This window comes from Leptosomus discolor, chromosome 5 (assembly GCF_034619465.1).
Source record: "Leptosomus discolor isolate bLepDis1 chromosome 5, bLepDis1.hap2, whole genome shotgun sequence".
Lineage (NCBI taxonomy): Eukaryota > Metazoa > Chordata > Aves > Leptosomiformes > Leptosomidae > Leptosomus > Leptosomus discolor.
The window spans coordinates 22707796-22734606 of NC_141395.1; the positions used below are offsets into that span (position 1 = coordinate 22707796).

The 26811-nt window shown below is 37.2% G+C and overlaps 1 protein-coding gene across 1 annotated transcript in view; it reads left to right on the forward strand.

The window, feature by feature from the left end:
- The window catches only part of MYO3B (myosin IIIB), a 218796-nt gene that overhangs the window by 98052 nt on the left and 93933 nt on the right, over positions 1-26811 (forward strand). Inside the window, exons 9-21 of the mRNA XM_086465966.1 lie at positions 993-1148; positions 13149-13245; positions 14134-14250; positions 15149-15253; positions 17939-18022; positions 19461-19663; positions 20031-20129; positions 20726-20840; positions 21230-21356; positions 21501-21711; positions 22808-22955; positions 23198-23351; positions 25322-25410. Of these exons, the coding sequence (XP_086322092.1) occupies positions 993-1148; positions 13149-13245; positions 14134-14250; positions 15149-15253; positions 17939-18022; positions 19461-19663; positions 20031-20129; positions 20726-20840; positions 21230-21356; positions 21501-21711; positions 22808-22955; positions 23198-23351; positions 25322-25410 (1705 nt within the window). The remainder of the gene's footprint in view (positions 1-992; positions 1149-13148; positions 13246-14133; positions 14251-15148; positions 15254-17938; positions 18023-19460; positions 19664-20030; positions 20130-20725; positions 20841-21229; positions 21357-21500; positions 21712-22807; positions 22956-23197; positions 23352-25321; positions 25411-26811) is intronic.

The following is a 26811-nucleotide window of genomic DNA, read 5'->3' on the forward strand; positions in this document are numbered from 1 at the left end:
TCGGGTAAACTCATCTTGGGCTGTAATTCACTGAAATGATAGCTGCTAGAAGGGAGATACATACTGAATTGCAGCACTTCCTTTTCACATTCTCAAATAATGTCAATATTATTATTTGAGCAAGAAGATAAACAGAATACTTTAATATAAAGAATTAGAGGGTACTTTAAAGCAGTCTAATCCTGTTAGATCATTCTTCTGTTTGGACTGTATTATTTCAGCTTTATTGTACAGAAAAGAATTCAGCTTTAATGATGGCTTCCTCAATTTTAAATATCGATTATATAAATTAGCATGATACTTTATTTTATGCTAATTTAATATGATGTATCTCTTTACTCATTACTAGATCACCTGTTCCTATCACAGACTGAACTTTGGTACCCTGACTAGCATTTAATTCTGACCCATTAATTTCTCATCCGGTCTGAATTACATAGGTTTGCAGAATTTTCTATGATTCTTATGCTAACACTTATCATTGCATTATGTAAGATCTACCTGAAACATTAATTTTAAAAACAGAACAAAGCTCTATATAAAATTGTTCTGACTAGTGTTGTATCAGAGGTTTCACTTGTGGTTTTTGATAGGTTATATCCCATAGTTCTTAGTCAAACTCTCATTGGAGAATAGGTAGAAAATGAAAGTGAATGAAATATGGTCTATTAATCTTAGGTTATGTTCAATATATGTTACCTTACAAGAGACTATGCCTTTTTTTCATAGTAAGCTAGTTGCAGTTAAAAAGAGAGATTAAATAAGCTCAAATTCATAGCCTTTATACCAGTATACTTGTAGGGTGAATTCAGTTAATTAAGTATTTTATGCCAGATTTATTTCAATGTGGAGGAAGAGTCTTGTTGCATACTGAGGAGCTCAAATTTGGGAAAAAGAAACTACTGTACAATAACAGCCACACAGTAAGCTGACTCAAATCATGCTGTAATGAAATAACATCATTGTCTGAGACTGCTGTTTCTTTGTCACAGGTGTCTTATCAAGGATTTTGAAAAGCGTCCTTCAGTCACCCATCTTTTGGAGCATCCGTTTATTAGACAAGTACATGGTAAAGATATGTCTCTGCAAAAACAGCTGGCTGAGCTCATCCAAGAACAGCAGCAGCTAGGTTCCATAGCCAAAACAAGGTACTGTTCAACATTTATGCTGCAGCCCTCCTTCCCCACACTAATCCTAGAAGCACAAGTTGAAACTTCAAATGCACAGACATTTGAAACATACTGTTTCAAATGATCATATTAATGCATTGACTAGCAATATTATTAGCAATAATAAATAATAAAATTTTCCATTGACACTCTTTAAAGCTAATTTGATCAGCCATAATGCAACCTTCTCCTTAGCCTTTTTTTTCTCCCACTGCACTCTGTTCTATATGTATTCACTTTTGGCTCAGTCACAGAGATGCTAATGATTCCAGAATGTTGTGTTTTGTGGAAATATATATTGGCATGATCAAAAATGATATCATATTTTGGTAGCAGATCTTTAAAAATACAACTGTGAACAATGAAGTGACTACTAGAAAAGGTTAAGAACGGAACGCTTTAAAGTTTGCTGTTTGATTAGATACTCTTAGTAAGAAGGCTGTTCAGTACTTAAAGTAATTGTTTTGTCTGTAGTTTAACAATAATTGCTATTTCTCATTCAGCCTAGTAATTAATTCTAAAATGTGCTTAAAAAGCAATGAATGTTTATCAGCAGTGGGAGGATTTTTTGCTTTTGTATATGTCTTAGTTTAGTTGTTGTCCAGAGGGTGGCAGAATTTCACTGCTTCAAAAGAGAATTAAATGCAAATAAATACACCTTCCCAAGCTGAGCAATCATTCTGTAATATGAAATTTGTCTAGAGTGAGATAAGCTATGGTCCATTATTATAAACAAACACTTAATAATGTTGATGAAGAAAATTAAATGTCATGATTCATAAGTCATAAACATATATTTACTTATATGCTATAAGACTCTGTAGGTTAAATGCTAAAAGCCCGAAGAAAAATGTACAAGTTAAAATAAAGGAATAGCCATAAGTACCGTTTCAAGGTGAAGTTGATTTCTGTGGGTTTGTTTGTTTGTTTTTTCTTTTCTGAAGATACCAGGAACTGCCTATTGTGGGTGAGGGAACTATGCCAGTGTTACCGTAGAAGTTTCTGCTTTATGTAGCCTCCTATGCAGACCTCCCCCATCTAAGACCTCACAGATCAGACTGCCTACAGCTGTGGATTGGCTGGCCTGAAAGGCATCAGGGCTTTCCCAGCTTTTGACCAAACAGAAGATACAGACAGTGTGAAATGATCCTTGTGCTAAGAGGAGCTCTGAAATGGATTCTTCATGGTATTCCAATACATTCTTCTGGGATATATCTCCATAATGTGGAGTGAGAAGGAATCAAGACCCAGGAAACATTTCTTTCTTCAAGCCTTTCTGTATATTAACTGGGAGTGCTGTGACAGACAAGCTTCTGCACCTTATGCATATGTGTGACTGGAAGGTAGGAAGGATTTTGCTTCCCAGCACCCCCAGTGTGAATCGGTGCTCACCTAAGGGAGTATAACTTCTTGTCCATCCTGTCACCACCTAGCCCTTCATAAATACTTTGTTTGCCAAGGGTGATTATTTGCAACTTGTGTGCTGTAGCACCTGCAGATTGCAGTGGTGAAGGGCACTCTATTGCAATGGGTCTAGTCCTAATCTTATCCTCCCTACTAGTCTAAGTTCTGTTATTGTCCCTGGTGCCACCAAATTTACTTGGCCAACTAGTCCCAGGTTCCCTGTCCCAGGTTGTTGTCTGACCCATCTTTCCCATCAGTCTCTACTCACTATTCGTACTGTTTGTTGTTAAGGCTTTGTTCTCTTGTTAGAATCAGTTTCTTGTGTCTTTGTCCTCTACTGCTCCAATAGCTTCAGTATCTAACCTCCACCTTCTTCAGCAAGTCCTAGTCCAGGTGCTTCTATTTTTTCCAACCATTTCTCTGTTCTTGGTGTTCCTCCTCACCTGATAATGTATCTCACAGCCCTCTTGTTCTTTCTTGTCACTGAATTCACCTTTCCCAGGTCTGTTATAGTTTATTTTCTGCCTTTAAAGCTCTACTCTCAGCAGATTCTTTGTAGCCATCTTGTTCTTTCCCAGACTCTTGGTTTGCTTTTAGCCATGCCTGCGAATTAGGTGGCTACTTCTTCTGCCATTGAATGATAAGAGGGGAGGGGAGATGTGATTACGCTGCTGGAGAAATAGTCATCTTTACCGTCACTTTGAAGCCAGTGGGTCTAACTGCTATTAAAAAATGTCTTTCTGATTATTGTAGCATTATACTATGGTATCCTTACTTGTTCTTTGAAGCACCAGCCCACTTGGATCAGGGATGACAGCACACTCAAGTGAGGGCAAAAATTTAGTGATCGTTTGCCACTGAAATCTACAACATATTGTTCAGAATGATAAAGTGCTGATTTTCAAAAAAATTGAAGCTTGATCAAATTGGGACAAACTTTAATGAGATTGCAAAAGCATATCCCTGCAAAACATCAAGTCTGTGGGCCAGACAGTTAATACTGGACCACAAACTTAAGATTGTTACAAGCGAACCAACCACCAGGAGCATCTAATTGTAATTTTCCCCAGAGGATAGACATAGTCTTACAATAGTAAAGAGCTTGGCTCTGTAATAGGGAGATAGTACACCCTAGGAAAATTGGTACCAGTTAAAAGCCTTTAAAAACTCTGTAATCTGTTTATAAAATATTTTTCGATACAGAATCTGACATGCAGAAGAACACAAGACCAGATGGTACTGTAAAGAAATTTACTGACATTCATTTGTGGTGATCTATAGAAGTCATCTGAATGTATAGTCACCACTTCAAAGTAAATAGGCTGATTAAAACCTGTGTTGTTCTACTGTACCACTGGCTATATGTGCAGGCTTTTTCTTTTTATTGATGTGCCCATGACAGGTACAATGAAATGTGCACTAATTCCCTGATGTTCAGAGATAAAGAAAAGTAGATGCCCTTTTTTTAGGGGTACAGCAACACTACAGATTAATCATTTAAAAGATAAGTAAAAGAAAATGTTCTCAGAGCACAGGCTGAAAATTTCCAGAAACTGGAAAATCATCAGGATGCTGGTGTTAACAGAACTTCTACTATGAGGGAACCCAGGGAGTCACTGGTGATGACAACTAGTCAGGAGGTATCTGGGTTTTGTCTCATTTGAAAGTCTTCCAGCATCAGTACTTTGCATTTGCATCTTTTGATTCTTTACTGACTCAGCACTGACTCAGTTTTTTTAATAGGATTCTCTTTCCAGTTGAGCCATGCCAGTTTGCTTATTTTTGGGACATCACTTAAGGTCATTGTGCCTGAGAGCAAGCCTGCAGACTAGAAAGTCAATACAACTGATTTAGAGGGTATGATGGAAAGATGTGGAGAGCTGATCTAGCAGCTCACTGCTGCTGAAGAGGAGAGAACTGGCTTCTTTCTCCCATTTTCCCACAGCTCCCAGAAGCAAGCCCGTGATGCTGTTTTTATTGCAGCTCCAGTGTTTGTCAAAACCTCCTAAGCTAGAACTTCCAAAGTAGAAGAAAAAAACCTGAGCCAGCAGAAACACACAGACAATTTTCTACTCTGTTAGTGATTGCAGAGAGGTGTCTCAACTTATAGAGCTGAAGTAGAGGAGGGAATACTTCACATGACCATGAACAGGTGGGAGAGGGGTTGGAAAGAAGCAAGCTGTCTCTTTTTGGCAGGATCATCTGGGTCAGCCCCTGGAGCCACAGACTTAATTCAGTTTCATTCTTCATTTAGGAACTTTTTTGTGTGCAGTATAGCTAGGTTTGACTTCAGCAGTTCTTCATACCTCTGAACTGAAGGGACACTTCATGGTCCTTGCTGAGCTCAAAGGAGCCTACAAACGTACACATTTGTTGCTGTCATCAGTTGATGATGAGAAACGTATTGTCATCACTTTGCCATGAGATAACTTACTAGAGAGCTTTATACTCTATTATTTCCTTTAGGTTAGAAATTAATAATAAAAAGAAAAGGTTTATGCTAGTAAAATATTACTTTTAAAATGAAAAATGGCATTAACAATTGCTCCTCCTTTTTTTACTGAAAAGATGTTCCTTTAAACTTTTCCACCATCATTATCTTTGTTATGAGTAGGCATCTCCCATCCTTATGCAAATAAGTGTTTTCAGATTCTGAAAATCCAGCCAGGATACCATTCTTTCCACACTTGTAATGAGGAAGAAGATTCGTTTTTCATCTGTTGGCATCTTTTAGGCTGAAATCCTTGACTTTTGCCACGCTCTTGAGTGAAGCTGAAATTTCAGCATCAGCACTCTGCTCCTGCATTGACTATTTCTTTTACTTTCATGAGGGAAAACTTTGTGAGAAAGTCCAATGTCACAGCTGCATAAGGATGAGCTCTGGGTATTATCTTTATCGCTTCTTCATATCCCTTTTATAAGCTATCAGTTAACTACATGTATGTTTTGTCTGGTTTCGAACAATACCAGGGCATAAATGCTAATTAACAATTATATACTTTCATTAACAGCTTTTCCATAGAAGCAGTTATATGAAGTTTAATTTTAAGAAGTGTATTCAGTGTTAAATAGTCCACTAGTTCTATTTTTATAAAAATTCTTTAATCCTTAAAAAGTAGAGGTTAGTACATCAGGAAGTTGCTTCACATATATTCGTCCCAGCAATGCTGAATTTTTTTCTCATCTATTCTAAAGTCAAATACATCATTACTTTTTAACACATGGATACTGATTTGTAGTTCGTCGCGCGAGCCAGAGCACTCTTATTCCCTTCAGTATGTAGCTGCCTCTAGGCAGGAAACATTTCTTAAAATCAGAGAGGGTGCTGTCACAGGCTCTCACTCAGGTTTTTTTCTTTTTTTCTTTTTTTTTTTTTTTACGTTACCAATCCTGTACTCTCACGACTGTGAAATGCTTTCAGGTGTTTCAAATAGTGTACTTGTGCATAACAACATCGTGAGAACAAGAAATGTAGTTAATTCCTGAAGACTTGTACCTCATGTAGCATTACATTGCAGAACTAGAAAAACATAGAAATCTAAGTTACAGTACGGTGTGGACAACAGAACATGCAAACATTGGTCAGGAATGATAAGCACAATTATAAAAATGTTGGTGCAGTAATAAAAACTGAGTGTTGATAAAGACTTGTGGCTAATTCTGTAGTCTGTTAAGTAAAGAAGGGTACACAAGTCAGGTTGGTAGTAATCTTGCTGTATTCCAGGCATAAATTCTTCAAGACAGAGATTTGTGCAATTGCATGTCAGTAAAATACCAATGTTGAGGCACCCTCTGAATTATAATACAAAAACATGGTAGAGATTTGTGTTTTATTCCTCATTCTCTCTCTGAGTTACTGTGTATCCTCTGTTAGATCACTTATGAAATGGCTATTAGTAGCTTAATACATTATACCTACAAAAAGTAGATAGCAGTTTGTCTGAGGCAATAACTTTGTCTTTTAGTTGTTCTATAAAGCCTTACTATCCCTGTGGTCACTGTAAACCTGTTAATGAAGAAACATGCGTAATGCCTGAAGCTCTAGCCATTTCCTTTCTGCCCTAGAGTCTGGGAAGATTCTAGGCAAAGATATGTTACAGATTAAGGATATTGTTAATTCTCACTTAACAGTAAACATTTGCTCTGTTTGTGTAGATTATAGTTTTGTTAAGCAGTGTTTGGGTGTGTTTGATAATCTATTAAGGGAGATTGTAAGAAAAAGCTGCTCACTTTCCAAATATGCCTTTTGATCTCTTGAACTCATTTGTGTGGTCAGTTGCTTTTGTGATTCATAGTACAAGAGATTCCAACATCCAGGCTGGTTGCCAGCCTATTGAAGGAAGAAGTCAGAAGGGATTTAGTCTCTTTCCTAATATTCCTAAATGTTAAATGGCTCTTTGTGCTGTCTGCATTGGCAAAATGTACTGCAAAAAGTGGTCATGTTCTGTGGGGTTTGTTTATAAACATCAAATATTATCCCCATTTTTTTGTCACTGTCAGGACTTAATCTAAACTTGGCAAAGCTGGCAGCTGTTTCAATGTTGAAAAAGTTGAAAAACGTATGTCAAAACTTCCAAAGTTTTTAAGCTAGGCAGTATCTCAAGTTCCATAAATAATGTTTAAAAATATCATTGAGCTTGTCATGGAGACATTTAAAAGGGAACCTCAGATTTGGAACCCCAATATTCTGTCTATTGCCCCAGACCTTCCTTGCATAAATTTTGATGATAAAATCTTGTGTCCTTTAGGAAGACTTTCTCAAAAAAGTAAACTTTCCACTTTATTCCGTAACAAATTAAAATATAAAATGTTTCAGTAGCATATGAGTAGAAGTTATGGAAAACTGGATGATTTTTAATGTTTAACTGAAGATTTGAAAAGTACTGACCATCAGCGAAAGTGAGTGAAATAAAAATCATAGAATCATAGAATGGTTTATGTTGGAAGGGACCTTGAAGATCATCTAGTTCCAACCCCCCTGCCATGGGCAGGGACGCCTTCCACCGGACCAGGTTACTCAAAGCCCCATCCAACCTGGATTTGAACACTGCCAGGGAGGGGGCAGCCACAGCTTCTCTGGGCAACCTCTTCCACTGTCTCACCACCCTCACAGTAAAGAACTTCTTCCTAATGTCTAATCTAAATCTCCCCTCTTTCAGTTTGAAACTGTTACCCCTCATCCTATCACAACACTCCCTGGTAAAGTGTCTCTCCCCACCTTTCCTGTAGGCCCCCTTTGGGTACTGGAAGACTGCTAGAAGGTCTCCCCAGAAAAATGTTCAGGGTTTTTTTTCCCTCTTTGAATATACAACAGTTGAGAAATTATTTATGAACAACCTTAAAATAGCAGATTGCTCTATCCAGTATAGCATGCAGGAGAGAATATGAAAAAGCAAAGTCACAACAGCAAGTGAGATGGAATATTTCATTTGTAGTAGCAGATCTACTGACTGCCTTTTGACTGTGGTGGAGGAGCAGAACATCAAGGAAAATACATAATTAAAAGCTTTGAATCGGAAGCAGGGAAGAAGAGTCTTCACAGAATGCATTCTAAAAATTTTGCCCTTAGTAATATTCTTATAAGCTGTCTTCAAAATTTTAGATACTGCAGGTCCCCGTGTGGCATTTGGCTGTTCTTTAAGGGGAGTTAATGGGGGGCAGCTATATGAAATGCAGTAGATAAGTCTATAATAATTTTAAGGTAACAAAAATATTTAATAATCACCAGTTGCCATATGTGTTTATTTTGTTAGCCCTGTCTGTCAAATGTCACAGTAGCTGAAGTTGAGCAAAACCATGGTCTTCTGTAATTCCTCAAGTGATTAATGACTCCTGGCCTGAATTCTATAAATGATTTGATGTTTGAGAGTTAATGTTGATCAAGTATGAAATGGTTTGGGATATATGGTTCAAAGTGGCAGTTTCTGAGTTATCAGCAGCTTTGAAGAGGCCAACTCTAGATGTGGCTGATTCTCTTGGATGTTTTCTTACAGACTAGGTAGCTTATGTTCCTGTCTGTTAATAGACTTCTTCACAGGAATAAACAAGAAAAGGTTTTCTACTGACCTCCAGTTTCAGTTTTTAAAAGAATGAAAAAACTTGAGCATTTGCATGGATAAGTTTTTAAACAAGTTTATTGTAGACAGTGAAGAGTTCAGAGTTTATTGTTTTGGGTGACGCTGGGTCAGTGTGCTACTACTGGTCACCGTCTTGAAATTTATTTCTGTAATGGGGAACAGACAGTTATGAAACCTTGCATTTTGAAGGATAAAATACGAATCTGTACATCAGGAAGAATCAAACTTGAAGAAGCCTGGGGCAGAGGGGGGAGAAACAAAGGAAAAAAAAGCATAAAGAAATCTAAGCGTGTAATAGTTTGAGAAGGGCAGGTATGTTCAGGCTACCTTGTCAGATATTAGGATGAGACTACAGTGGCTTGGCAGCTTCCCCCTTCTTATTAGCCAGCTGCCTTACAGCAGCAGTCCATCCAAGGAAGTAATTGTTACAACCAGATATCTAGTTTCTCTGCCAGCTCACATTTAGTTTTGAAAGCAATTAACTGCAAGGAACTTGATTGCATCCAGCCAGTAATTTCCTTTGGACTCAGAGATAATAACAGAAACAGAACCAGAAATAGTCCTCTAATGCTATACACAATGTAATTTAATGCAATTCTTCTAGCCTTCATCTGTATGAATATTAGGCAAACGAGTTTAAAACTCTTTTTTTTTTTTTTTTTAAATCACAAAGCTATTGTGGCCCCCCAAAACGAATCCTTGTTCTGATTATAGTGTATATGTTTTTACTGGAGATTGCACAGATTTTCATTATAGGTGCAGCATTTACATTGTAATTAAGGCTGTGTCGGTTCTGTTGTGACCTTGCTTCACCAAATTACTGCAGGCTGAAACTTGATGTACAGGAGCAAAATTCAGTCTTTGCAATGCACAGGAAACAGGCTGTGTATCTCTGTGTGGCAGTAGCACCTCTCCGCTGGTTTTTTTTTCTTTCTCACTGTATTAAGTATTTTTCTTGTAAAACTCAGTTTGGATGCAATTAATTTTAAATTGGTGATAAGGTACAGAAGAACAAGAACAGAAACAGTTTTTCCTATGTGAGTCCTAGAAAAAAAAAAACTTCACCAAGAGACAAAGTAAAGGAATTCAGTTAGGGGTGGAGGGGAGAGAGATCAGAGAGGAAGCTTCCCAATGAACATAAAAAATGTTGTTCTGTGCTGCTTTCTTCTTCAGGTTGGACCTGACAGCAAGATGACTTTCTGATTGAGAAGTCTGTGTGGTCCATCTAGCTTTTCCTTCCCCATCGTCAGCTTGATAGCAGGGTCATATGTGCATATAGCTATTTACAATGCACTTCTATTACTATGGCTGGTGTCTAATATGAAAAGAGATTATTTGCTTTCGAACTGTATCTTCCCCACAAGTAGAACAAATGAATGCTTCCCACCCTCTTCATGAAATTGTTCTCCTGAGGGAGAAATGCTTCTCGCCTTTTGCCCCTCCTCCAACATCCAAGAAAACTCTGTCCCTATTCCTGCCTGATAAAAGACAAAGGGAAGGTGCTTGGGAGGATAGAACCTTTTTCAACAAATAGTGCTCTTCACTAGAGTTCTGCAATAAATCTAATGCTGCTCTTCAGGTTTGATAAGGTTAGGTACTCTGAGTGATTTCTAGTATTTGAATATATATATATATTTTTTTTTTTTTTCAATGTATAGAATGTACACACCATTGTCATCCTCAGCCTGGCCCTTTACACCACTACTTTTGTCAGTGAAGAGACTGTGTCCTCCAGGGGATGATTCAGAACATTGCTAGAACCTTAAGGCAAATAACCTAACACCTTTGATTTTCCTTTTGCTTATAATTGGTACATTTTATATGTCACCAGAAAGGAATGGTAATTGAAAAAATGGCTGATAATTCTACTTTTTATGCAAAAAATATGCCAACAATTATTTCCCCAGTTAAAAGTGTTCCCTTTGGCTTTTAAAGATTTTTTTATATATATGTTTTAAAAGCAGATTGTATTTCTGATGTAAAATTGTGGAAATAATTAAAGGTTAATGTCTCTAGTCTTCTTTCCTACTCTGTCAATGTATCTGCAGGACACAGGGTCAGTAGAAAACTGATGCGTCCAGCAGGAGATTTGAAGCTAATGTGATGTTATGCTCCTAATATCCTCTTCCTAATCATGTACTTAGGAAAATGAGTTAAGCATAAGAAAATATATGCACAAAGGTATATATGTTTTACTTATATTTGACTAAAGAGAGTTTCCTTATTTATTTACATAGTATTTAAGAAAACCATTTCTGATAAAAAAATTGATTAATTTATCACTTAAGGAGAACAAACAGCAGGAGTTTAATATACAATCAGATAACAGATTAGTTTACAAAGCCATTCTGCAATTAGAGATGCTTAGGTTTGAATGTGCCCTCTTCCCCCTCCTCCCTGCACCTCTGGTAGATACATCCATAACTGCACCTTGTTGCAATTTAATATTGTGGCTGTGAGGGTTTGCTCCAGGAAGAAGAAGCTTCACAGATGAGATATGTTAGCTATAATGTCTATCCATTACTTTGTTAGTTATATCTCTATGAAGTAAAGCAACTGTTAAAATACTTGCTTCATTTGTAGACTGAGGGGTGCTCCTGTCTCTAAATGATTTACATTATTTACAACAGCATTTTTCTTTGGAGTGAAGTAAGAGGTTGAATTCTGGTTTGAAATGGAAACAACCATTAGAAAAAACAGTAGTATGTTAGGCCACTTACATGCCTTCCTACTCCTTTGAGTCAGCAAATTTTCTTAAGTATAGTGACTGCTTAAAAAAAAGAAAGAAAGAAAGAAAAAGAACCCACCCACCACCTGATGAAAGATCTCAAAATGTGAAACTTAGTCAAAGGGAACTTTGAAAAAATTCACACAATCACCATGCTGCCCACTGGAAATAATATCCACTGCAGCAATTTTTCTTTCATAGTTTCTTATTTGTGTTCTCATTCTTTCATTTCTTCATATGTACAACATGAAGCAAACTAGCATCTCTGGAAATGTAGGATATAAAATGTAAGTGGGACTGTCAGCAAAATCTGCTATGTTCCTGCTATTTTACTTCCTAGCTGACAAAAAGGTTTGCATAGTTTTATTTAGTTACAATTCGAAGAAACCATTACAGAATAGTTTTCCAGGACTCACTGACTACCCAAAAGTAAATAAGAAAAACGAATAAAAATAGACATAAAAAAATTGGGATCTTTGAATGTGATTTGCAATTATCAGTGAAGCTGCACTCGTCACTAACACTCTTCTTCCTTTTTGTTAGAGGATTTCCATGCAATAATTCTTCTATAGCTTCTATAATAGCTCTTGGATATGAAGGCATTCTCTTTACTGAATGAAAACTGACTAGTTTCAAGTGTAGAAGCGTGCATAAAAGGGAAAAAAGCAAAAGCCTCAATGCTCATTTTCGAAACAGGAGTCCATGAGTATATAAAGATATGATTAAAGAAAAAAAGGCCTGCTACATCTTCATATTAACCTTCCACATAATAGATAAACAGCATTTCCTGCCAAGTCACAGTGCCATTCTGTTGGTGCTTGATGTAAAATTTAGCATTGTTTTGAGATATGTGATCATGTGATTCCTACTTTCTACACGGCAACCAATGCAGAAGCAGTCTGTCAAGGACTGTCATTGAGGATCAATGCTAAATGTTACTCAGCAGGATGCAGACTGTATCTCAGTGGGTGTCCTCCTACTATGCTTTGATTATGTTTGTTGTAAAGAAAAGCCTAGTTGTGCTTACAGCATTCATATTTCACTCCCTCTGTGGAAGAAATATTACAGCCTCTTGATTTGTCCCTGTTTCAACAAGATGTGTTGTTTAAAAACATATACACAGCATTTTCAAAGATTCCTTCAGTATAATCTGATTATAAAGGGGTTATGTGACAGTTTGTCTCTGCTGCTTATTGTGTGGCTTAAATCTCTGGGGACAAGCTGACTGAACATCCATACAATTTAGAGTCTGATGGCAGCTGTGGTTCAGAAATGTTGTTTTGGGCCAAATCTAGGGTCAACTGAGGAGGCACTTTGGCACACACCAAGGTAACAAGGATTTTGTACTGCTTATTGCTTTTTATAACTTTGTTAGGTGACAATTCTGTAGGCTGGTTACGTGGGGGGAAGATTTAATTAAATAGAGTGGTAGTTTATTAACTTAGAGCGAGAAAGGAAGGGAAAAGAGGCAGAATATTTTTATAGTTTACTGTGTGAGTAGGAAGTAGTAAGTCTACAGATAATTCTTCATCTCTGAGCATTGATAAATAGGGTTATATATTGTGAAAGAGAAAACAGATACTACACTGGACAGCAAGCTGACCTATTGCTTTTATAAAAGGGTATTTCAAGCAAAAATATGTATTTCAGGGAATGTGTATGTGTTCTCCGCATGACAAAATCACTCACCCATGACTTCCCATCTCCTCTTAATGTTTGCTGTCTTCAATACAGTTTTATAACACTGGTGCTCTACTAACAAACTTCCAGGCATGAACGAATACATACTAGAAGACCTTACCATGTGGATGGAGCTGACAAGTACTCTCTAGATGATGATCTGGTAAATCTAGAAGTTCTAGATGAGGTACTGTACTGTCTGAATAGCGGTTTCTGACAATTGTGCCTCTGACAATTTTGCCTGTTTCTGCTTTTTAGGCTTCTTTTAACAGAATGAGAAGAGTTCCTTCTTGCAAACTTTTGTCTCACCATGGCAAAGGAATTGTCACGTGACTTCTCTGCTGGCATCACTTTGCTAATATTCTGTATAGTGACATAAAAGCAATAGCAGTGAATCCTATTATGTGGATGAATTTAATTATGAGTGAAGCTAGTTTAAGTATTTTTGTGAGTTTCCTAAAATGTGAAGTTTAGTCATGAAGATCTAGATTTAAGTGATTTTTCCTAAAATCGATGAATTGATATAGAATGATATGGTATCTACAGCTTCTGGATAAAAAGTGATAAAACAATAACAGTTGCATATTTCAACATATTACCTATATGCAGAGTATCTGCAAATTTTTGTTTTGACAATCCTTAAATTGCATGGCAGCAAGAAAAAGACATAATATTAAATTGTGCTAGTGTTCTGCTTGAAACAGTCTCTTACTACCACTTAAAATTTAATCCTTGAAAAATTATTATCCTTGTTTCATGGTCAAATAAAAAATTAAATGGAAATGTACAATGAAGTGCAGCAATAATGTGCATGGTCATTTTCTCTTCAGAAGGTTTGTTTCTCAGGTTGATATAACAAAATATGTACTAATCTGGAAATAGGAGTTGCCATTTAACTTAGTTTTGTGGTGTTAGCAAGAATTTTGAAACTATTTGTTTGGTTTTGTGGTGTTGGCATTTGAAAACTAATTAGTAAAACTTATTATTTCTTAATCAGTGTTCTCAATATATTTAGAAAAATCTTCCTAACTGGGAAAATACTGTTTAACTATCAAACTTTTTGTAATCTTCTCAGGATACAATTATCCATCAGCTGCAGAAACGCTATGCTGACTTACAAATTTATACTTATGTTGGAGACATTTTAATAGCCTTAAACCCCTTCCAGAATCTCAGCATTTATTCTCCCCAGGTAAGAGAGATTCCAAGCTGTGGACAGTACTCACTTTACATTTTACATTAACACCACTGCCTAAAATACTTAAGTGATGTTGGAAGCTAGGAGCAGACTAAACCCCAGCTTTTTCTTCTTCCAGAAAAGTGTGTCTACAAATCATTTTGTTTGGGTTTTGTCTGTTGGTTGTTTTGTTTTGTTTTGTTTTGTTTCATTTTTTAATTCAATCTCATTTGATTTCATTCCTTTCTGCTTGGTGGCACAAATTCCACAGGAGGGATGAAGATTAACCCAGACACAGCTGCGCCTCTTCTCTGGCATTTAGGGCTTTATTCTGAGAAACAGAAGATGGTTATATGAACCTCCTTATGCTGAGGCTGTTGCTTCCTAAATGATTGCTGACTATTGGGTTATTACATGTCCTATGCCATCAGCTGCTGCTTAAAAGAAACAAGTGAATCAAATGGTGTAAAGATAGAGGCATCTTAGTTCCCTACAAACACGAAGAGAGGTAGAGCCATAAATCTTAGTCTCCCTGGGTGCCTGAATCAGGGTTACAAGCAGAGGTGCCAGATTTCAAATTCACTGTTCTCTTTGAAGTTTCTTTTGTATAGGTTAGGTATTTCCTTGTTTGAATGCTTGTGTTTGAAATTCTGTTCCTTGTGATGCAGTTCTCTTCACTGTCTTGTGCGGGAAACATCGAAGTGCATTTTAGGTGTTGTAATTTGTATTCTGAAAGTTGGGCAGTGCCAAGAATTACCACTCTTCTTGCAGGTGGTTCAGTGGAAATTCTGTGGTAAAACAGGCAACTGCCTTCTGTTGAACAGGTAGAAAATAGTCACTATCCTCTCTTCAGTTCTTAATTATGTAGCTGAGTTGCGTATTTTGACTATCATGTGTTCTTTTTTAAATTTAGTTCTCCAAGCTTTACCATGGTGTGAAGCGTTCATCAAATCCCCCCCACATATTTGCCTCTGCGGACGCTGCCTACCAAAGTATGGTTACGTTCAGCAAAGATCAGGTAAGAATCTGTTCATTTTGGTTTAGATTTCGTATTAATTGTACTGCCACTATGCTACATGGCTATGGCTAATGTTCTGCTATCTTGTACTTCGGGAAATTTTTTCTTTAAGCCTTTTATTTCTTCATCAGGAACTCCAGAGTAGAAATCTAGTCAGGTTTGGGAATTCTGAAGAGGACACAGTGGCATAAAAGAGATTAAAAGATGAAATAAGATGATAGGGTTACCTGACCAATACAGGTTTCCTGGACATCCATGAAGTCCTGGCAGTTGACACCAGCTGCAGAGTGCTGCTGCACACTCTGATTCTAGCCTGTCTTGCACAAGGTATTGTAGTAATTTACAGCTGTATAAAATCAGAGGGTCTTAGTGCCATAGCAGGTTAACACAGTTTGAACCACTTTTGTTACATAAAGACACTATCAAGCAATGGATAATCAACTCCTTTAACTACAAGTCACAAAAAATAGGAACCATTAAATAAGTAAAATATATTAAGTATAGGTCTAATATAAATGTAATAAGGACACAAATCCAATTATATAGCAATGATTTTAATGAGAATGAAATACCATGCTGTAGAAGCTAGATTTCTTTTTCTTGCATTCTTAAGATTATAACTTTGTACTCTTTCCAGTTTGGTGTGCTGTGTGTACATGAATATTGAGGGCTGATAAAGATTTTTATTTATAAAATCCTCCTGATTTTACCCTGCACATCACACAATAATTCACAGAAAATGCTTTTTTAAAATCACAAAAGCAGAATAAAATAATAAAACCCCAGCAATCAGAAAATACCAAGCAAAGAAGACAAACGAAAGAGACATTGAAGATGAAGAAAAAAGGAATTCTACTGGGTATGTGGAAGTACACTGGCCTGAGAGTTGGCTAGTACTTCTTTAAAGACTTATATGCTCTTTGATGGAGGCATTAAAGAAAAAAAGTGCTCATGTAGAATAAGTTATGTGAGAACTTATCTAGGAAAAAAATTAGTTTTGACATCAGCCTGTCAAGCTAACTTTGTACATCTTTAATATTATATGTTTCATACACATTTAGGAAGTAATTTGCATTTAGATCTAAATCAGTTTCCTATTTTCTGTTTGCAAAGGATTACCGGAGCATGTTTATCTCCATTACCTGCCAGTGCTATGTTGGTTCTTCAGGTAAAGGTGGATTAGATAAACACTGTAGCCAGATCAAAAATATATTGATTCTGTTTGTTTTATCCATTGACCTTTCCCTTGTGTTTTCCTGTGAAGCCTGAAAATTGACTCCAGGTCTAACATTTCTCCTGAAGCTAAAGTCAAGTTCTGGCCAGTTCTACAAGAGTGTTATGAGTTCTACAAGAACTCATGGGCTTTAACAATATAAACTGTTGTACATGACTTCTCTAGTCATTCAAAGACAATTAAGATAGGTATCATAACCTTGTAAATCCATCACTGGGTTATCTGTTTCCAAGAAGAACAAAATACCTGGCAAGAAGCAAATAAGTGAGCTGCAAATGTCATATTGCATACATTATTTAGAGTCAATCCCTGCACCTGCTGTCAGACACCACAAGACACCACCAGAGAACTGCTACATCTTTCAGACATTTTCACAAAGCTCAGTTCTGTATGAAGTGTAATTTCATCAAGTATTTTAGGACCTTCTGTCTTCTCCCAGCCAAGAATCTTGTATGTTCACAGTATGGTGAAAATGATTTTTCAGGTACTGGCATAAAACCACACGAATCTATGTGACTGCTCAGTATTAACGTTTTAATTATATGTCAGTTGGTACTGTACCTTAAGTAGACTAATTTGTACTGGTGATCTGTAGAACACATGAAAAAATGGGAAAATAATAAATGCTGTTAGGATTCTTACTTGCTATGACCCGAAATGTTCACACTTCAGTGTTCAGATGTGAGCATGCCTTCTACTTCCGTCTCGTCCATGAAGTGTAACAGCGTACAGGAGGGTACCAAGTGATTTAGACCATTCTAGCTAATCTCTGAGTCTGGAAACCACTTGGAAAGCCTATAATATAGCATGCTTTAAGGACTGTTGGCTTAAGAAGATGGATATGTTCTCCCAGAATCATCCAATGAACAGATGCTTATTTGCCTGAAGTTTTTAGATGCTAGTTTGCTGTTCTAGCTTGAATATCAGAGTCACTTATAGAATAACCTCTTTACATAGCAGCAATTATTTAAGATTATTTTTAAAGCCAGGAGCAGACTTTTGGTAAGTGTATTAAATACAGCTGTACACTGTGTTTCATGTTAATTCATATGAAGTCAATGCAGTGAGCTCCGATGCGCTGTTGAATTATGTCTCATCGACTGAGCTGTGGCAGTTTTCTGAGTTTTAAACATTTGGAAGAAGCCACATATGTGCATAGCATGGCTTAGCCTGTAGACATGGTCACTCGTTTATGTGTCTTAGCCCTTAGAAATTCAGTCACTGCTTCATGCATACTCACATTGCTATCAGGCATTGTGAGACACCTTTTAGTAATCTAGGGAATAAATTATTACACTGAGCCTTTGCTGATCTTTCCTTTCAGGAGGGAGCTGACTCTTAAAATATTTTGTAGTCTTGGTACTTAACAGTTAAACCAGGTAGGAACAGTAATAGCTGAAATCGACCATGTGGTGAGCTGCGCACTTAACTGTTTTATTTTGTGTGTTTAGTGCATTATCATCAGTGGGGAAAGTGGTGCTGGAAAGACAGAAAGTGCCCATCTGATCGTCCAACATTTGACCTTCTTGGGAAAGGTATTTCTTAGCCAGTGATGTAAAACTATGAACAAATCCTCCCAGCCCCACTCCCAATTTCCACTTTATTTAATCTTTAATACCTAAAAAAAGGTTTGTGTGAATTGTCCCACCTGAGTTAGGGATGGATTAATCACACATGTGAGTATTAAATTAAGATACTATGGTATGACCCACACCAAGCCATTCAATATTCTTTGAAAGAGAAGGTGCCGGATCCCAAGCGTTCAGTGCCTGTAGTATCTACAGTGTTTATCACATAGACTGTCGCTCATTTATACGATGTCTTGGTTTGAAAGACAGGTGTCTGATGAGGAAGGCAGGAGCCTCCCTTGAAATGGAAAATGCAACCCCCTTCCCTCCAAATTATTATCATTTTGAAATTAAGGGGCCTTCAGGCAAAGATATGGGGAATAGGAGTAACAGTTCTTTACTAATATATATATATATATATAACACAAGGCAGGGAAACAAAACAACCCACTGGTTTACACTGACAGAGTCAGAAGTACAACCTGACACCCTGTTAGGGTGGCAGTAGCAGTCCGATAAGATGCTGGCTGCAGTCCTCCTGAAGCGATGGATGTAGTTCTGTGGAAGCAGCAATCAGGTAAAAGAGTCTGGTCTTCCTCCGAAGGTCCAGTGGTAGGTAGGTAGCTCTTGTCCTCTGGAACTCCAGTGGGGGGAAAAAACTCCTCTGGGAATCCAGTGGAAGAAGGCTGCTAGGGTGTTCGAGGTCTCAGTTTTTATTTAGCATGGACTGCTTGGCTCCTTCCCCCCGGGCGGAGCATCTCACAATGGGATGGGGAGTCGTGAGGCAGTTCCTTGATGGGCCATTAACAGGGGATAGTCCAGGAGCGAGTTATCGATGGGTCAGGCGATAAGGCATTGTTGTGCCCAGTAACAGGAGATAGTCCAGAGGGGGGGGAGGCAGGGAGCACCGCCCCACCTGGTCTCAACAGCTCCTGAACATGGTAATAGAATACTTTTTTTTTTTTTTTTTTTGGGGGGGGGCACATTTTACACTGTAACCTAGGACATACGATAATGTCGGATGTTGCTATGGCTCTAATCTTACAAGCTCTTACACATTTAAATGTTATGAGTAATGCTATTAATGCAAAATAATGGGAAAATTAAGTGTGTAAGGTTAACCTTAAGTAGATGTGTTTAGTTTTTGATGGTTTTGGTACTCTAATTATATGACACCTCAGAGGCAGAACAATTGCAGAGAAAGAAGTATCTGGGTTTTCCTATCTATGGGAGACTTCCTCATCAATTTGTTGGCCCTGTTGTTGTTTAAGTAGAAAGGTTAGTGTGGTTTCTAAGTCCATACAAGCATGAGAAAGGGATGCTATGCTTCTGAAGCAAGAATTGGATTGTGGATAAGCAATATGTTCTTTTAATGATTGTTATGATCTATATCTGTTCTGTCAAGGCCAATAACCGTGCTTTGCGTGAGAAAATTCTTCAGGTGAATCCTCTGGTTGAAGCATTTGGGAATGCCTGCACTGCCATTAATGACAACTCAAGTCGCTTTGGAAAATATCTGGAAATGATGTTTACGCCGACAGGAGCTGTAATGGGGGCAAAGATTTCTGAATATCTACTTGAAAAATCAAGGGTCATAAAACAGGCTGTGTAGGTATATTAATTGTCTGTCCTTACACATTTCTGTAATGTTTGGATTCTGTTCAATTCTCCGAAATTCTTTATTTTAAATATTAACGTGTCTTCTGCTAAAGCAGTGATCCTTTGTACAGTGCTATGATGACAAGAATAGTCAGGTTCATTTGGAGTGAAAGCCAGAGCTTCTCCATTCTTTGGTGAAATTTTGTGATTGGCTGAGTTTACTGTGTTTCACAGTTGCTGATCCTACACCATTAAAACAAGCAGGAGATTTGCTACCTACTTCAGTGAGCTCATGATAGAAACTTGTACTTTTACATTGCATAGGATCCCACAAGAATAAATATGTGTTCTTTAAAATGATACTTCTATTTTCCAGGGGAGAGAAAAATTTCCATATATTTTATTATATTTATGCTGGCCTTTACCATCAGAAGAAACTTTCAGAATACAGACTTCCCGATAAAAAGCCTCCTAGGTAACTGTCACTCACTTGTTTTAATTGCTCGTTGTAATTAGCTATTGATCAGCTCTTGCTTTCAGTATGATGCCTTAAAATCTCTCTTAATCCTTCTCCATCCCTTAAGGATTTTTTTAATCCTCCCAAGCAAAGAAGAGGATGGACAATAAGGCATTACATTATTTGTATTTGTTTGAGAACTTGGACTATTTAAAGAGGAGAAAGAATCTAGTTTATTATTATGTAGATATTCTGTCATACTTTCAAATCAGGACAATCACCTTATGATTTCTTACTGTCGTGCTTCAGTAAGAACCCAGAATATGCTTTGGAGTTGTATTTTTCAGCAGGTATTTGTACTTTGGGTGCATCTGATCTTTATTGCGTGAGGGGATGCGTGTGAAATGTTGGTAACACTGCAATATATATTAACAAAGAATAAGCAAAAGTTAGTGCAACAGAAACAAGAACTTCTTATGAATTAGCACGAAAGTATATAATTGGAAGATAGTGAAATAAATCTTTCCAGTTACTGAAGTACTTGCATTGAAGTTACTGGAGGTTGTACTGGCACATCTGCTAGTATGGTGCTTTCTTTCTCCCACTCTATTTAGATATATTGATAACGAAACTGGAAGAGTAATGCATGATATAGTTACTAAAGATTCTTATGGAAGACAATTTGAAGCGATTCAGCATTGCTTTAGAATTATAGGATTCACTGATGAGGTAAGAGATCCAGTTGCTAAACCATTATTTACCTTCTTTATAAAAACCACCTCCAGTACTGCCTATGCACAGGCTGCTATTTGGTTTTGTGGATACATCCCTGTGCTGTAGAATCTCTCTTATGGCAGAAGTGAACTGTGAAAGCATAACCGCACGCTCAGAAACCAAGACCAGTCTGAGTTCTCTGTACTCAGGCAAGTCCATTTACAATTCTGTATCACACTGTTTTCTGGGTGAAAAGGAGCTTACTTGAATTTGTAGAACTTGGTCTCAGAGAAAACTACAAGCTTTAGTAGCTATTCCACTGCCCACCTTTTTCTTTCATAACCTAAATACGATCTATATATCTAGTGGGATTCTTTAAAAGTACTTCTTGTCATCTTATACAGGAAGTGTACTCTGTGTACAGAATTCTGACTGGAATCTTAAATACTGGAAATATTGAGTTTGCTGCCATTTCTTCACAACACCAAACAGATAAAAGTGAGGTTCCCAACCCAGAAGCCTTAGATAATGGTAAATACATTTTAACGTTGTCAGTTCTGTAAATGCAATTTGACTGTATTTGTGAGAATTTCTAACTTGAGGTAACAGTTAGGCAATGCTGGTGATTTCCACTGCATAATCACAGTTGTGTATCTTTTTTCCACTGTCTTTTAGCTGCTGCACTACTAAGTATTGGGTCAGAAGAACTTCAAGAGGCCCTGACCTCCCACTGTGTTGTAACACGAGGGGAGACTATTATCCGAACAAACACTGTGGACAAAGCTGTTGACGTGCGAGATGCCATGTCTAAAGCACTTTATGGCCGGCTCTTCAGCTGGATCGTAAATCGTATTAATACGCTGCTTCAGCCAGATAAAAATATATGGCAAGTTACACATCACTGAATCATGTGTATTTACTGTGCATATGTCTTTGATGGGTTCATCCATTTGTATATTTTTGATTTTGCAGAAAGGGTGCTGTGTTTATTTTGGCTAAGGCTTCAAAATGGCTTTCATGCTGTGATACTGAATTCTGTTTCCAGGACGTTAACCTCAATGTTTTCAAAGAGCTGAGTGGAATTTAGCTACTTAAGTCAATGGAAATTGAATGGTTAAAGTGCTGTACAATTCTTTAAAAAGATGCTTCCTATGTAGTGAACATTAAAATCATACCAAAGGCTAGTAAATAATTGCAATACACTGAAAAACTTTAGTATGTATTCACAGTCCTTACTGTCCTTCTACTTTTGTAAGCTAGCAATAAAGTTCTCGGATTATTATGGTGCTGCTACTTGAAATGTAACTGATGATTTTTTATTTTTCATAATTACAGAAACATTCGCATTGTGCATCCTTATAATTTCATTGCCAGGTACTGATCTGGCTGCTCTGGTCTTTTCAAGCAGCTGTGGAGATTTTTAGAAACAAGAGAACCCCTTAGGTTATGTGGGAATGCCTGTGATCTGAGATCTCTACTTGGCACTTCACTGTATCATATAGACATGTCCACATCTGTACTTGCAGTTGTAGTGGTACCTTTGGTATGAGTATACTTGAGCTAGCACATGGGCTTTTTATAGTCCAGCTCGTAGCAGCAGCAGACTTGGTAATTACCCTTCTGACTGAGTATAGCAAAAACCTACATTAAAGCTTGACACCTTTTGTCTACCCGGAGGAGCAGACAATAGATTTTTATTTGGGGTCTTCCTACTGAAGCCATTTGTTTTAATATAGCTGCTAAATGTCTGTTACTATGTACCTATGATTCTCCTGCCTTCATGGCAATTTGCAAGAAGCAAGTGGAAACCAGAAGTGTTAACTATGCTGAACAGATGCACAAGCTGGCTTAGATTCAAGCATATTTTTCCTCCTCTCTTTTTGCAGCAGATTGAATTATTTATGCAATTTTAGTTACCATGTTTATTTTTATTTTAACTTGATATTTCCCATAATGAATTTTATTTGTATTTTCACATGCAGCAATGCTGAAAATGGGATGAATGTTGGGATACTAGACATATTTGGATTTGAGAACTTTGCAAGAAATTCCTTTGAACAGCTGTGCATAAATATTGCTAATGAACAGATCCAGTTTTATTTCAATCAACATATCTTTGCACTTGAGCAGGTAAATTCAACTCTGATGAAGTCTAGTTGAATCAGCCATCCTGAACCATAGATCATATTCAGGAGTACATTATAAACTATAAAATGGATATGTAATTTAAATGCAAGATATGTCACCTTTCATTTGAAGTTTTGTAAATAATATTGTTGGGGCCCATAGAGTATTGCTGTGCATCGTAAATGTCCTAATGATGATGTTGCTTTTACTGGTTCAATGTTAAAACTGTGCTGGTGATTTTGTAGGTGGAATATCAGAGTGAGGGAATTGATGCTACTACAGTGGAGTATGAGGACAACCGTCCACTTCTAGATATGTTCCTCCAGAAACCCATGGGTCTACTGTCTCTTCTAGATGAAGAAAGTCGATTTCCTCAGGCAACAGACCTAACTTTAGTTGGTACGTGCAAACAAAAATTTTGGGAAATAACAAATATATTTTGAGAGGGCAGAATGACACCTTTACTCAAGTTTTACTAGACTAGTTGTCCTCCTGAGGCTGTGCCATTTCATTTGACACGTTAAGTATATTTTTCATTGTGCTTCATCGTTTTTCTCTTACATGATTTCTGTTCTTTTTCTACTGCGAAAGTTATCTTCTATATGAAGTGTCAAGGGCTTATTGTCTTTTCACTGTTACAAGGAAATAACCTGTGTCTTGTCCATGTATGTGAGGTACATCAAGCAGCATTTATCCCCATTTACTGAAGGGAAGGTTGAGACATAGTAGAATCTTGTGTCTAGGACCACCCTGTGAGCAGCATTAGTGCTGAGAGTATAATTTAGATCTCCCAGGCTCATAGGCCCGTGTTTATCCAATTAGAAAATACTGCTTCGCTCCAGATTATCTCATAAATAGAAAGTGTGTGTTATTTCTGGTGTGCCATCTGGCTGAATATTTCCCTTCCTTCATGCATATTTTGTGTATATTTTAACAAATCTTGGTGCCAGCTTTAAAACATGCGGCGCATGCCACGTTTAAAACTGTTGTCTTGCTTTTATTTACTAGAGCTACATTTTTCGCTGGGATATGAAACAAAGAGTTCTGGTTCCTTCAATGGAATGCACAGCAGAGACTCCAACTGTTAGTCAGAGAAAAATAACAGCTGCCTGTTAAATTGCACAATATATGTACAAGATTTTTCACTTCTGGTAGGCTGAGTTGAAGCTTGAATTTAGGTCATAGACAGAATGAATGCTATGGTTTCATTGCAGTCCTCATTTGTGTACAAAAGCTGTGTGCCTCCCTGTGGGTCCTATAAATCAGTTAATACTGAATATCGAACTTACACTTTCACAGAGGCACTTTCCTTGGTCCAGTGCCGACCAGTCTTACTGCTGATCTGTACACAGTGCAACAGGATCCCTCAAGGAGAGAGCGAAGTGGGATATTTTGCGCTTTCCAGATGTCCCCAGACAATCATTAATTCCAGCGCCTTCCCCCCCGCTCCCTCAAAATTCCAAGCTTAGTTCTTTTTGCTTTAAATACAAGCTTGATGAAATGTTCATAGAAAGAAAAACCTAACACAAAATATTAATGGATTCTAACATTAGAAAAAACATTTTGATAATATTTTCTGATGTACTCAACATGACAGAGAATTTTATCAATTGGTTCTGGCCTCAGGTCTCTAATGGCTTGTTCAGATAAAGAAATATAATAGCAAGTTTTAAAGTATCAGCACGAATTTCATTACAAAATATTAAAGAACATACAAAATATCACAGGGCATAAAAGACTTTTTTTCTTAGAAAGCTGTGTTTCTTTTTCTGTCAGCTCTTTAGAGATAGTCACGGGAAACAGAAAGCCTCTCTAAAAGGTTTTAGGTAGAAGCCTCTCTTTCTGTAGAAAGGTAAATGAGAGATGGTCCCAGCTTGAAGACATTAACGTATACTTGAAACATGATGCACAAAGCTAAATGAATGGGGAAAGGAAGATAGGGAAAATACAAATAATAGGTGTTTAAGCAAGCAAGATACATGCACAATTTTGAATTTAGGGAGTTGAAATAGACCCACCCCAAACCCTATATATACATATAAGCAAATTCATAGCAAAATATGAGAAGTCATCACACCTCTTCATTGACCCCACTTACTTGATATTTTTCCATGCACAAAACTATCCACAAACAGTGGGATTTGAAAGACAGTCTTACTGGGCTAGTTTAGAATGAGCTGTTCCATTCAGAAGCGGCAGCTTGGAGGAAAGCATAGAAGAGCTGGCACACAGCTATTTCTGAGCAATCTGAATATATATGTGTTTATAGTAGTTCTGCCTTCTTGAGCAGCAGATTGTCCCTAATTAGGATGAAGATTTAACTTAGTCACTCTAAGTCACTTATATCGATGTCTCCTCTCAATGTCTAGATAAATTTGAAGATAACTTACGATGCAAATACTTTTGGAGACCAAAAGGAGTAGAATTGTGTTTTGGTATTCAGCACTATGCTGGAAAGGTAAGGTCATGTGATTTTTATTTAGTTCAAATAACAATGGCATGGTCATTATTTGTTTTATCCGAAGTTTCTGCTTTATGATTTTTTTTCTCATTTTAAGAGACAAAATGATGAAGTTTACAGAAACCTAGAATTTATGATAAATTTTTCATGTGTAGTAGTCCATTTTAGAACCTGTCCTTAGGACTCTTTCACAAATTGTGTAGACAGTAACCACCTTTTATTCTGAAAGAAATCTGGCACCAGAAAACCGTTACTACAGTTATTTCAAAGGAGCAACTCTCCGGAGCCAGAACAGGCTACGTGATTGTTAACATTGTGTGAATGCCACAGTAGTTCTGTGTGTGACTGTATATAAGTATACGGATAAAATGCAATGTGAAACAGCATCTGCAATAGAACTTAAAATTCTATACAGAGCATTGGAAAAACTGGAGCTAGCTAGCACAGATGTTTTCTCATACTCTGTAGCACCTAACTTCTTTTGTTCTCAGGAGCTCATGTATTATTTTATATGGGGAGTAGCTGTCCAGTTGTTTCACATAACATGAGCTTTGCTTGTGATTTTGGGTCCAAATCTTTGTTTATAAACAAAATCAAAATGAAATAGTCATGTTTTATATCATTACCAATGAAGTCTCATCTCTGGCTCATTACAGGACTCCAAAATTTTAAGATATGTTCTAGTAACTTTGTCTAGCTTTCTGGCTTGTTAAGAGTGACTGTAAAATTTTACACACGCTTAGTAAATTCTTTGTACCCAAATGGCCAAATCATAAAAACACTACTGGCCAGTTCTCTATTGCAGGAGAACATTCAGTTTCTGTGGAAACTAATGAACTCCAGTGGAATTAGGCTAGAGAGGAATATTGCTAGTGATAGCAAGAGGTCTAAAACATTACTGCAGTTTACAAAAAAAGAAAAGAAGAGTTAAGCAAAATTAACTGATTCTTACATGAATACAAATAGCCAGGTGCTAATTTCTAATAAAAACAATTAAAGTAATTGAAATTCAATTAATGTTTTGGTTTCCTACTGTCATTTTTGAAGCAGTGAGAAGCCTATTCTAATGTACCTAGATGTGCAACTTACTCATGTTCCCCCAACAGGTCTAGTTGGTGTGGACAACAAATAGATGATGACCACTTGAGAACATTTCTTATTTCACATGTAAAAGCTTTAGTGAGGTATCTCTGTTGCATCATGCATACCATAGTTTGATGTGACAAAGCGTAATACAGCATGTTTTAAGGCATTTAACCCAATGTGATGTGCGGTGACATGATAGGAATATAGGTGCTGTTTATAAGCAGTTCACATTCTGAAGACAGTGCTGTAGCTGTACGCTTTTAAGTTCTTTGCAAATAGTTCATTAGCTTGTCAGACCCAAACTAACTGTTC